Genomic DNA, 13,789 nt, shown 5'->3' with positions numbered 1-13,789 from the left:
ACACACACATAAACTCACACACTCACTTACATACACACATACACACACATCACAGACATACACACACACATAAACTCACACACTCACTTACATACACACATACACACACATCACAGACATACACACACACATAAACTCACACACTCAATCACATACTCACACACTCACACACACACTCACTCACACACACACATAAACTCTCACACACACACACACACATAAACTCACACACTCACTTACATACACACGCAAACATCACAGACATACACACACACGCTCACTCACATACTCACACACACACTCACTCACATACTCACACACACACTCACACACACACACACACACACACACACTCATTCACACACAGGCACACACACGCACACACACACACACGCACCAAGGAATGCAATCATTCACATACATACACACAAATGAATGTAATCAGAAAATAATCACAATCATCTATTAAAAAACGAAGAAAATATGATGTTTATAAAAGTTAGTTTTGGTAACCAGCTTTCTCCATATGCTGGTTTCCACTCAAGTATCTAACAAGAATGTGGAGCTGGACGACCAAATCCCAACTGTTCTCTAATTTAAGATTGGCCTCTTGGTGCCTATATGAGACACTGTCTAAGTGACTACAAAAACCTGTGTCGGCTTGCTGGACATTACTGAAACAAGGAACCTAACCTAGAGACTGTTTAAGAGTCTGTCCTGGGGAGTGCTGGATGAGGCGGACTAGCTACATTTCACTCACAGGACAGTAAAGGAAGTCCGCAGGGAAGGTACTGAGCAGCAAGCATGCCTGAAGATTACCTGCAGTCACCGGAATATTACAAAGTTTATTACATCCCTTCCAATCAAACCCTGCTCCTTCCTGACTATCCATGCTCTCTCCAAGAACAAGGAGCTTAGAAGCTGGCATAGCTCTCGTTTGTTAAGGTCTGCCTCAGAGATATTGTGGTCCTTCAGACCAGGTACCTAATCACCACACACAACTTCCTATCTCTGGGAAGGAAAACCCTGCTGATAAGGAAGAGGTTTGGCTTTGACTCACAATTTTGAGATACCACTGGCAACTACCAAGAAAATGAGTCTCCTGCCACTTCATCTCTCCTAACATTTCCAACTGCAAAATACAGAAACAAAAGAGAAGTAAGGAGTCCACTTCTGGTTAGCCGTGCAGTCTGCAGTGGGGACTTGGGAAGTAGCAGACCAGTCGGTATCTGGCTCCTACGTAAACTGTTTCCTACAGGCACCAAAAAATATGTATTCAGTCCATTAGATAATTCTTTAATGAAGTGACTTATATAGATTATTCTAAATGTTGCTTAGAGATGCCACCCCATACTCTTTAATAAAATTTACCCTGTACGCAGCAGGTTCTCTTTGGAAGATAACACATGAAAATAAAGTTTTTAAGCCACCTACCATAGTCAGAAGGTCTCACCAAAGGTCTCTCATGTCTTGAAATACTGCAGGTGAACCATGTGTCTGTCTCTTCACATCATTCTAGATAGCAATGGCCATTCACAGTGTTAAGGCATGCCTCTAATCTATCTCAGATGTCATATCAGCAACATAGATGGTTCTGTCTGGAACTGCTGGTTCCACACCACAGCCATCGGCCTGACAGTCCTGGGCTGGCCTTAGCCTCCAGTGTCCAAATGCAGCCAGTTTCAGAACAGAGCTCCTCTGCTTGGAATTCCTGGTACTACAGGATGATGTGATAGCATTGTCCACCTATGTCATTTTCAGTTTCCTCTTGAGAACCAAAGCTCCTTCCACCCTTTCTCTTTCCTGGATCCAGGATGCACGGTGATGGACATGTGTGCAGAACGAAGTTTCAGGAAAGATGTGGAGAGAGAGTCCAGAGCAGCCAGGGCTTCCATTTTCATTATGCCACACTGGACTTGGAGTTACAAGATTAGAATTTGGGTTCACACCCCAAGCTCAGATTCTGTCTTTGCATTCTCAATGGAATGACACTTGCAGATTCCTAACCCCATTGAGACTCAGGGTCCTCATTTAAGAGACGGAAATACTAGACTCTAACACAAAGGTTGTTACTGAAGGCCAAACACATAGCACAGTGGCTGGCTTCTGGTAAGCACCCAGCCAGCGTACATATGTACAGCATCATCGCATGGTTATAGATGCCTACTCCATAGTAGTGATTGCTACAGCACTGCTATTATTTGGGGACATCTGAGTATAATTTACACTTTAAATTCATTACACCATTTATTTAGCAGTTTTCATTTCCTGAAAAAGAACATTTTCTCAGCATTTGGTATTTTTATAAATGTCACGGTTAGCAGTGTTTTTTCCCCCTCTCACACCATGGAACACTGGGACACGGCTACACTGCTTCATTCTGTATGCAATTATTTTTTGGGATTGTCTGATATTTGCATGTTCTTGGCTTTCTTTTTTGTCACATCTACTAATTCAAATTCAGGGTCCTCATAGAAGATCTTCAGAAAGCAGTGGAAAATGAAAACAGCTTGCAAACCCAGAGAAACAGAAGATCCCTGTCTGAATACAACTACGAGGTGTATCACTCCTTAGAAGATGTATGTAATTAAAAGACCTTTTAATAGTTTGGGGGGTTGTTTTTTTTTCTTTTGTTTCTGTTATTGTTGTTGTTCTGTTTGTTTGTTTTTTTCAACTTCATCTTTGTCATTTTGGTATAAGAAGTAGAAAGAATTGTGAAAACAGAGACTTGGGCTCTGGGAAGAACATACAGAATATCTGATCATACATCTCTTCATTGATCCTTTTAATGCTAGAAAACGAATTATCAAAACAATGGGCCAGAAAGATGGCTCAGCTGAAAAGAGCACTTGCTACTCTTGCAGAAAGCTAGGATTTTGGGGATTCCAGCACCTAATGGTGGTTCACAAATGTCTGTAATTCTAGTATCAAGAAATCTAATGCCTTCTTCTGACCTCTCCAAAAGAATAAGGAGTGATAACAGTTTATAACATGGAATGCACATACACACATGCAGGAAAAGCACACATACACATAAAATATAATTTTATAAAAAGAAGTAGCAAAATTATCCATATCTTACTTTACCCAAGTAAACCCCACAAGGACATAAGAGATCCATGAACAGTGATGTAACTGGTGTTAAAATCAGGGCTATACAGACCTTGACCAAACAGCCATGGAAAGAACAGAACAGAATGAGCTGGAGTTGGAGGGCAGTGTTTTGGCTGAGGGGCCCAGGAGACTTCCACACTCATCACCCACTCTTGCCAAGTTCAGGCCTCCCAACAGCCATCTCACATCAGTGCACACACTGCCATGTAATCCACAAGGAAGCTCACTGCAGTCTTGTCTTGCCACATCACTCCAGCTTTACCTGACAGCTTACTACTTTTCTTTTCTTTTCTTTCTTTCTTTCTTTCTTTCTTTCTTTCTTTCTTTCTTTCTTTCTTTCTTTCTTTCTTTTTTTTTTCTCTATACCTGCAAGCCTCTAGGAAGCCTCCTATCTCAGACTCCCAACCTTTTTTTTTTAATTAGGTATTTTCTTCATTTACATTTCCAATGCTATCCCAAAATTCTCCCATACCCTCCCCCCCTACTCCCCTACCCACCCACTCCACTTCTTGGCCCTGGCGTGCCCCTGTACTGAGGCATATAAAGTTTGCAAGACCAATGGGCCTCTCTTTCCACTGATGGCCGACTAGGCCATCTTCTGATACATATGCAGCTAGAGACACGAGCTCCGGGGGTAGGTAAGACAAGCAAGACATTGTTCTGCAGGGCTTCATAGAAGCCTCTCCTTACCAAACCCCAGTGTGTCCCAGCGCACCCTAGCACACACATGTGACACTGTTCACAGGTCTCACACTGTAACTGTGGTTGGCTGACAATCTTTGTGCTAACAAACTGCACATTTCATGAGGGCTGAGTGTTTACTGTGTTTATTACTCTATCCCCAAGGCAGGCAAGTAGAGTCCTCCACTTGGAAAGCTGTTGGCACAATGTATGAATACATATATTTCTCCATGTTTCCTCTGTATTGAAACAAAGAAATTCCAGGCACAGAGTAAATAAGAATATATATATTTTTTTAATTCTGATAACAGATGAGATTTTTTATTAGAATACCTTATATCATAATGCTAATTATGGCCTCTTAAATTGAATATAGGAAAATTAGTTTACATTCCTAGGACAAGTCTCACTGATATAGGTGCATTATGTTCTGGTTTAGATGTTATTATATTTATGTGTTAACATGAAGAGAATAACAATATCATGATAAAACTCTGACAATGAATTCAAAAAGCAGACATTTGCGGGAAAGATGATTCACTGAGAATTTCAGAGTCATATATTATTAAGAGTATTTTGTTCTATTGAGGATAAATCTCGTTTCAAAATTCATTTTGCATATTTTCATGTCTTAACGTACTTTTTAAGAAGGTTGGAATTAAATGCAATAAGAGGTTTCAGATAAATTGGCACATTAAAGCGTAATTAAGCCCTAGAAAAAAGTCAAATTCCAAAAATAAATGTAGCTAGATATGCACATACATGCACACATACATATCTCCTGCTTGCTAGATTATATAAGAATAAAAGAAAATATGAGCAACCCCTAAGATACATTTATATTTTCTTTCAGCATATACTCTCTCACATCATGGGACGTTTCCATGTGATTTCTTGGTTGCTTGCAGGGCTTTTAGGTCAGAAATGTCACCTATCTTAGCGTCTTATTTATCCATCTCAAATACACCATCATCTGAAGGCAGATAAGTGTACGAATGGACTGATACAAGTGTGCACTCTTCTAGGGGAATTATCCAGAGCATGCCTTCCAGTGGCTCAGCAGAAGAAACTCAAACGCAGATGAGCCTGCCTTCCTCTGCACGCTGGTAGCCTCTTTCAGTTCCAAACTACAATATATGAGCCTTCAGTGGCTCTCTAGGCACTTGAACCAGGGTTGTATGTTTGGTTGTAGTTGTTGTAGTTATTATTGTTGGGGTGTTTTGTTTTGTTTTGTTTTGTTTTGTTTTCCTCTTTAATACCTGTGAGGAAATGAAAATAAATTGGGATTTTTCAAAAAGAAGCCAGAGCACATCAGTCAATTTTCTGCAAACACCCCTACTTAGTGCAAACACCCCATCTTAGTGACATGATAGTAAAAGGTATCTTTTTAAAGAGGTAATGACAAAAAGACCTAGAGTACTGGCTGTCTGTAGAGAAAATAAAATGCCATTTTAAGTATCCTAAAGAAAAGTAAAAGCAGACAGCTGTGGAGTTTGCCTTTCTGTGAATACTCCCTGTGTGTTGTTAGGATAGAGGGAACCAATGTTGTCTTTTGTCGACTGATGCACTCAGAGTTCTTATATCATGGAGGACTCTGACATGTCTTACTTATCTTCCTTCAGATTCTCAGAGTTCTTATATCACGGAGGACTCTGACACGTCTTACTTATATGTCTTATATCATGGAGGACTCTGACAGTCTTACTTATATGTCTTATATCATGGAGGACTCTGACACGTCTTACTTATATGTCTTATATTACGGAGGACTCTGACACGTCTTACTTTTCTTCCTTCAGATTCAGAGTTGGTTGCACCATCTGAACCAAACTCAACCGGGCCTCGTTCGAGTGTTCTCTATTGGAAGATCATATGAAGGAAGACCTCTCTTCATTATACAGGTGAAAAGAATAAAATGTTACCACACAAAAAATGTATCCCCTTCCCTTTGACTTGTGAGAGGAAATGAAATTATCTTTCACAGATTCACATAGCTAATATCATCTTGCTAACTTAAGGGGAAATTGCCTTGGATTATTGAACCATGTTTAATTGTGGCCTTTGAATATTCCAGAAGATTCAAGTCCTGAGCTGCTCAGTTGTAATGCACATTGCTTATGAATTGGGGCTACTTAAGAGCACCCCGGAACTCTTGACTCTAGCTGCATATGTATCAAAAGATGGCCTAGTCGGCCATCACTGGAAAGAGAGGCCCATTGGACACACAAACTTTATATGCCCCAGTACAGGGGAACGCCAGGGCCAAAAAAAAATGGGAATGGGTGGGTAGGGAAGTGGGGGGAATGGTATGGGGGACTTTCGGGATAGCATTGGAAATGTAATTGAGGAAAATATGTAATAAAAAATATTAAAAATTAAAAAAAGAAGAAGAACCAATCGAAACTTGATAAATGTGAAGATGGTAGTCTTTGTTTCTCTCCATTAGTTACACATTCTGGCCCTCCAGTTCTCCTCTTCCTCTTAGCTAAGCTTCTAGTAGCATTTCCCTGCTTTGATGCCTCTTTCCTGGCCTCCCCTTCAGACTTTGCTTGCCTGGCTTTTTCTCCAGAGCTCCTGTAAAACTCCTCTTGGGGCTTAGTGCTGATGCCTAGGTCTGTGCTTTCCACTGTGGCACTTCATTCAGGCTCATTCACTGGCTTCTCTTCCCTTGTCCCCCACAAAGGTTCTGGCCATTCTCACTCTACTCTCAAGTCTGCTTTCACTCTACAAACTCCATCCAAATGGTCTCATCTGCCCCATAAAGATCATTCCAGATCTTTCTATCTAACTTGTAGAGATTTAAATTCATGCAGGACACATTCAACTAGGCAGTCACAAGAGGTCCTGAGACCTGTCATGGCACAACTATCCTTCCAGCTTAGAAACATGTCTCCCTTCATTTCTCTTCTGTGTTGTAATCCCTCATTTTCAATTCACCAAAACTTGACAGTTCATTGAGAGCTCTCTCACTCTCTTCTCTGTCTTCACTGGTATTTCCTGAATTTGCCTCTGAATCTGTTCTCCCTAGATTATTTCAACATTGACCTCAATGCTGAACTTCTGCTTCACTATCAATCCTTGACCCACTCATCCTATAGCCCATCCTCCACACTGCTGCCAGTGTGAACTTATCCTCCACACTGCTACCAGTATGAACCCATCCTCCACACTCCTGTCAGTGTGAACTCATCCTCCACACTGCTGTCAGTGTAAACTCATCCTCTATCATTCTGTCAGTGTGAATGCAATCCCCTGCAGTGCTGTCAGTGTGAACTCATCCTCCACTCTGCTATCAGTGTGAGTTCATCCTCTAGCCCATCCTGTGCACTGCTGTCAGTGTGAACTTATAAAGCAAGCACATAAATATGGGGCAAAGAGGGAGGGATGGAGAAAAAGAAAAGAAGTAGGAGAGGGAAAGGATATCATAGGATATGAGGTGTCGCTTTACCCCTTGTACACAGGAATGTCCTCAGATTCTTTACAGCTTTACTTGCTTTTCTTTGCTTTTCTTTTGCTTCCCAAGCAAACTTCCAGTCTTGCTTAAATATCCAAGCATCCTTTTGCTCCCCAAGAGAATTTGAAAACACATGCCATGTCCCCATAGTGACATCACTTCATGATTCAGGTCATGAAGCTGGTTGGATTGTTCTCACATCCGCCCTTCTCAATATCATGGACATTTTGTGTCTGTTCATCTCTAAATCTCCAGAGCTGAGCTCAATGTCTGACACTGAGAGGTACTTCCTGACACTTCAGTCAAGTGAATTAATGAGGGAATGAAAGCAAGAGCCCTTACAAATATACTGTCAAGTGCTGCCTACTAATGCCTGGAATGGAAATTAGGTTTAAAGCGATATTGACATAGTCAGGGGTATTAGTAATTTGCTCCTTGACTCCACAGATAAAGTTTTATGTTTCTATTTTGTGATTTTTTTACTGTAATTTACCTAGAAAGTATATGCCTCAAGAAGTAGCCCCTAAAACATTCACATTCCATGGGGTGGGCTCAGTAAAGAGGGAAGGAAAAAAAGGGGGGACTTGGTTTTTACTTAATAGTAATTATGATACTAAAGCTGAGTCACTATAAAATGTAATGATTGCTCTTTTCCTTCTGTGCTTTTAGTTCTTTGATTGTATTGAAGCAATAAATTTATTGTTTCTTAATAAGCAAGTCTGGACTTCCAAAGAAGATAGGAAATCTCTTTATCTTTTTAATGTTTTACCTTCTAAACAAAACCATAGTGAAGAATTGTGCCAAACCTTTACTAAATTATGTTGTCAATAGAGCCAAACATAAAAGCCTGGGTTGGTGACTATGAATCCTCTTGTTTTCAGCTGGGCAGAAAATCACGAGCCTACAAAAGAGCTGTCTGGATAGACTGTGGCATTCACGCAAGAGAATGGATCGGTCCTGCCTTTTGTCAGTGGTTTGTAAGAGAAGTAAGTTAAACCCTTTTCAGAGTGTCTGCTCCAGCCAGTCAGGAGATCCCTGTGTTTTAATTCTGTTCAAGGAATAAAGTGGGGATTCTAACACAGTGATACCTGATTGAATGACAATAATACCTTGATTCTGTGGGCCACTGTCATGCTTATGAAGCCCTTCAACTTACATTCTCCTCTATCAATTTTCAAATTTAGGGACAGAAAGGAAAAAAAAGAGATGGTTAAGTATAAGACATCTTCTGTTCACAGAATACGGTCCTGGTCCTGTATACTATAGAAGGAAATACACATACACGGTTCATTCACATATAAATATATATATATATATATATATATATATATATATATATATATATATATATATATGTGTGTGTGTGTGTGTCTATATATGTGTCTCTATATGTATATATGTGTGTATACATATATACATTTCAACTATAATTATATCTTAACTCTAAATACTGCCACTCCCTGCTCAGCAACATCTGCTCCCTTCCCTCCCTCTGTGGCTATTACCATCAGTAGTATTTCTGCACCAGTCCCTAGGTCAGAGACGCTTACCTATCTCCTGCCACATGTTCAGCATGCCAGATAGCACATGGCACTTAAAAGGTAAAGTGGAATCACCATGCCTGACCTCAAGCTGTACTACAGAGCAATTGTGATAAAAACTGCATGATACTGGTACAGTGATAGACAGGTGGATTGATGGAATAGAATTGAAGACCCAGAAATGAACCCACACACCAATGGTCACTTGATCTTTGACAAGGGAGCTAAAACCATCCAGGGGAAAGAAGACAGCATCTTCAACAAATGGTGCTGGGTCAATTGATGGTTAGCATGTAGAAGAAAGCAAATTGATCCATTCTTATCTCCTTGTACAAAGATCAAGTCTAAGTGAATCAAGGAACTCCACATAAAACCAGAGACTCTGAAACTTACAGAAGAGAAAGGGGGGAGAGCCTCGAAGATATGGGCACAGAGGAAATTTTTCTGAACAGAACAGCAATGGCTTGGATTGTAAAATTAAAAATCAACAAATGGGACCTCATAAAATTGCAAAGCTTCTGTAGACAAAAGACACTGTCAATAAGACAAAAAGGCCACCAACATATTGGGAAAGGATCTTTACCAATCCTAAATCTGATAGGGGATTAATATTCAATATATATAAATAATTGAAGGAATTGGACTCCAGAAAAATCAAATAACCCTATTAAAAATGGGGTACAGAGCTAAACAAAGAATTCTCAACTGAGGAATACTGAATCGCTGAAAAGCTCCTGAAAAAAATGTTCAACATCCTTAATCATCAGGGAAATGCAAATCAAAACAACCCTGAGATTCCACCTCACACCAGTCAGAATGGCTAAGATCAAAACTTCAGGTGACAGCAGATGCTGGAGGCAATGTGGAGAAAGAGGAACACTCCTCCATTGCTGGTGGGATTGCAAGCTGGTACAACCACTCTGGAAATCAGTTAGGCGGTTCCTCAGAAAATTGGACATAGTACTACCAGAAGATCCAGCAATACCTCTCTTGGGCATATATTCAGAAGTTGTTCCAACTGGTAAGAAGGACACATGCTCCACTATGTTCATAGCAGCCTTATCTATAATAGCCAGAATCTGGAAAGAACCCAGATGTCCCTCAACAAAGGAATGGATATAGAAAATGTGGTACATTTACACAATGGAGTACTACTCAGCTATTAAAAAGAATAAATTTATGAAATTCTTAGGCAAATGGATGGTCTGCAGGATATCATCCTGAGTGAGGTAACCCAATCACAAAAGAACTCACTTGATATGCACTCACTGATAAGTGATTATTAACCCAGAAACCTAGAATACCCAAGATACAATTTGCAAAACACAAGAAAATCAAGAAGAAGGAAGACCAAGGTGTGGATACTTTGTTCCTCCTTAGAATAGCGAACAAAACCCTCATGGAAGGAGTTACAGAGACAAAGTTTGGAGCTGAGATGAAAGGATGGACCATCCAGAGACTGCCCCACCTGGGGATCCATCCCATATACAACCACCAAACACAGACACTATTGCATATGTTAGCAAGATTTTCCTGACAGGACCCTGATATAGCTCTCTCTTGTGAGGCTATGCCAGTGCCTGGTAAATACAGAAGTGCATGCTCACAGTCATCTATTGGATAGAACACAGGGCCCCTAAAGAAGGAACTAGAGAAAGTAACCAAGGAGCTAAAGGGTTCGGCAACCCTATAGAAGGATCAACAATATGAACTACCCAGTACCCCACATAACTTGTGTCTCTAGTTGCAAATGTAGCAGAGGATGGCCTAGTTGGCCATTAATGGGAGGAAAGGCCCTTGGTCTTGCAAAGATCATATGCCCCAATACAGAGAAATCCCAGAGCTAGGAAGTAGGAGTGGGTGGGTTGGGGAGCAGGGTGGGGGGAGGGTATAGGGGTCTTTGGAGATAACACTTGAAATGTAAATGAAGAAAATATTTAATAAAACTATATTAAAATGTACAGGTGGAAATGAAAAAAAGAATAAATGGTGAACATGAAAAAAAAAAGAGTTGTTAATGAATGCAAACATCTAGAATCCAGTGTTAATGATGTTCAAAAGTTCAGGCAATGATCCATCCAGTTACCTCAAAAAATATGATATTAGATTTCATGCAGAACAAACATGTATAAACCTATATGTCCTGAACCCTGGGTTCAATCTCCACAGAAAAAGACACAGTGTGGCCACTGTTGCCTGAAGACAGTTCATTTTGGAGCAAAACTAAAAAGTATCAGTCAGGCTGGTATAGCTCAGGATAAGCACTTGCCTCCCTTGTGTATGGCCCTGGGTTCAGTCCATAGTACTAGTAAGGCAAACAAGAAAAGAAAAAAAAAAAAGGAGCAATAAGCATCAATTAAGGTGAGGCTCCAGCTCCTCAAAGATGATTAGGAAAATGCTTCTCCCTCCTTCCTCCTGCACAAAGCTAGCTTCATATAGATCACCTCTGTGTCTCTGCAGCCTGCCCTTCCTTCACTCTCTTTCGTTACTGCTGGCACCTGCTCATCCACCCAACACTTAACCTTTCTCCATTTCAAATAGTCAGAAGCAGACAAAAGGAGCTCTAGAAATCACCCACCTTTGCAGGAAAAATGAGGCACAAAAGCACGACAGTCATAGGGTAGCAGTGACTAAAACAGGTCAATATTTACATGACATGCTCATGGAAAGCAAAATTTTGCCATCTGCCTTTTTCCCATTCCCAATGATACTGGTTTGGGGGCAGGAGACATGGGGCTGTCAAAGGTTTAAATACATTACTACATCATCTCTTTTGCACTAATTCTGTCCTTTTGTTAAATCCATAGTGACAGGCATGGAGGTGCATGCCTATAATCCCAGTACTCAGAAGGCAGAGATAGGTGATCTGGGAGTTCAAGGCTAGCCTGGGCTATAGGAAACCCTGTCCAAAAAACAAACAAACAAAAAACAAAACACAAAAAACCCAATAAACAATAAATCCTCAGTGTTTGAAGAGTGAGGCATATAACGAGGATCCAAACATTGGCCTCCAGAGATCCACTTTTGCCCAATATCAGGACTGGATCTCAAGTTCTCAATTTATCTAATTTCCATGTCCCCTAGAGAAACATCTGTAAAACCTCTGTCCACCAGTAGACTTCAAGATACAATATCTAGTCCTCTCTTTGCTTATACAAGCATAGTCCCTGCTGCACTGACTTGTAAATTATTTCTTCCCAGGAAGACATTCAGGATGCTGAATAAGTCTCCTTTTCTCATATTTTACCAAAATATGTCAGTGGTTCCAAATGTCGGGCTTCATGCTATTGCTCTTTCCCTTTCTTGGGTACATTTTCCTAAAACTCAATAACATAAAACAGCAGTCATTGATTTCTCCATTTCTGTGGTTCAGCAGTTCAAGTCCATTTCTGAGCTCAGTTGGATGCCTCTGGCTTAGGACCCTCACAGAGCTGCACTTGGAGATGCAGACATGAAGATGTTTGGATTAAGAGAGTGGACTGTGCTTTTAAGTTCATTCATAGCTCTTGAGGATTACATCCCTCATTGGTTGTCAACTCTAAGTATCATTTCCTAGCCACATGGGTCTCTCTCCCTAAGGTAGCTGGGAAAATAGACCTGGCTTCTCTCAGAGAAAGTGTAAGAGAGGAGAAGAAAAAGGAGGTCCAAAATAGAAATGAATCACTTTGAAGTTAAATCTCAAAAGAAACATGTTGCCAAATTCTGTCCACTAGAAGAGGAAGACCCAAGGTCAAAGTCATACCAAGAGAAAGAGACTACATACAAGGTCTGAATCCCAAGAGAAAGGCATCAATGAGGCTCAGGTTTGAGACTGTTTCTCATGCCTTACTGAGATTTACCTGATAGCCACCCTGATGACCTTTGAATCTTAACTCAAATGTGAACTACAAGAAAAGTTAAATCAACCCTCTGCTCTGATAAAGCAGAAGATTACAAGGGATGTTAGGTACAATGTAACCTGAGTTATTTAACCCTAGCATAAGTCATTTAGTGTCTCTGAAGCTTACCAACATGTAAATAAAAGGATTGTCTAACATACAGACCTGCTAGACGAGTTTAGTAATGCAATACAAAAAAAAAAAAACAAAAAAAAAAAAACAAACAAAAAAAAAAACCTGGAATGCTGACAACTGAAAAACATTTTGTGAAATAAACTCGTTATTACAATTAATATCATCAATTTAGTATTTTAAATAGCCCACATAAAAGAGAACAATTAAAAAGAAAATCAGCAAGAATATAAAAGAGCTCAACATTACAAAATCACCCAACAACAGCAGAACTCACATTCTTTCAAGTGCCTCAGTATGTACTAAAAATGCCTAGGTCAAAAACAAAAATCACAATTGACAACAAATGTAAACTGATTGATATTGTCAGACTGTGCCATTTAACCATAATGAAACCCATCTAGAGCCCTTCCAGTAGGAGCCAGAACCGACGCACCTTGAGCATGGAGTCTGTGGACACCCCCAAGGTCCCCACAGGACTCTCTACAGGATCTTAAGAACTCTGGTGAGTGGAACACAACTGCTGCTCCAATCCAATCACTTGGGACCTGAGACAGCATTAATTAGGGAAGCAGAAAACCCGGCCTGACCAGGGTCACAAGTCCCTTCCAGTCAGCACCAGCACCAGCACCAGTGTACCTTGGGCGCAGAGTTTATGGACACCTCCAATGTCCCCAGAGGACTCTCCACGGGATCTTAGGACCTCTGGTGAGTGGGACACAACTTCTGCCAGGAGGCAGGTTTGAACACCAGATATCTGGGCACCTTCCCTGCAAGAGGAGAGCTTACCTGCAGAGAGTACTCTGACCATTGAAACTCAGGAGAGAGCTAGTCTCCCAGGTCTGCTGATAGAGGCTAACATAATGACCTGAGGAACAGGCTCTAACCAGAGACAACTATAACAACTAACTCCAGAGATTACCAGATGGTGAAAGGCAAACTCAAGAATCTTACTAACGGAAACCAAGACCACTCACCATCATCAGAAC

The 13,789-nt window shown here is 40.6% G+C and overlaps 1 protein-coding gene across 1 annotated transcript in view; it reads left to right on the top strand.

Annotated features, from left to right (window-relative positions):
* Positions 1-13,789, top strand: part of Cpa6 (carboxypeptidase A6) — a 364,349-nt gene that overhangs the window by 223,142 nt on the left and 127,418 nt on the right. The window contains exons 4-6 of the mRNA XM_021160312.1: positions 2,465-2,579; positions 5,595-5,696; positions 8,131-8,235. Of these exons, the coding sequence (XP_021015971.1) occupies positions 2,465-2,579; positions 5,595-5,696; positions 8,131-8,235 (322 nt within the window). The remainder of the gene's footprint in view (positions 1-2,464; positions 2,580-5,594; positions 5,697-8,130; positions 8,236-13,789) is intronic.

Source organism: Mus caroli, chromosome 1, assembly GCF_900094665.2.
Source record: "Mus caroli chromosome 1, CAROLI_EIJ_v1.1, whole genome shotgun sequence".
Lineage (NCBI taxonomy): Eukaryota > Metazoa > Chordata > Mammalia > Rodentia > Muridae > Mus > Mus caroli.
The sequence above is the reverse complement of the archived record's forward strand: the minus strand, read 5'-3'. Positions and strand labels throughout refer to the sequence as shown.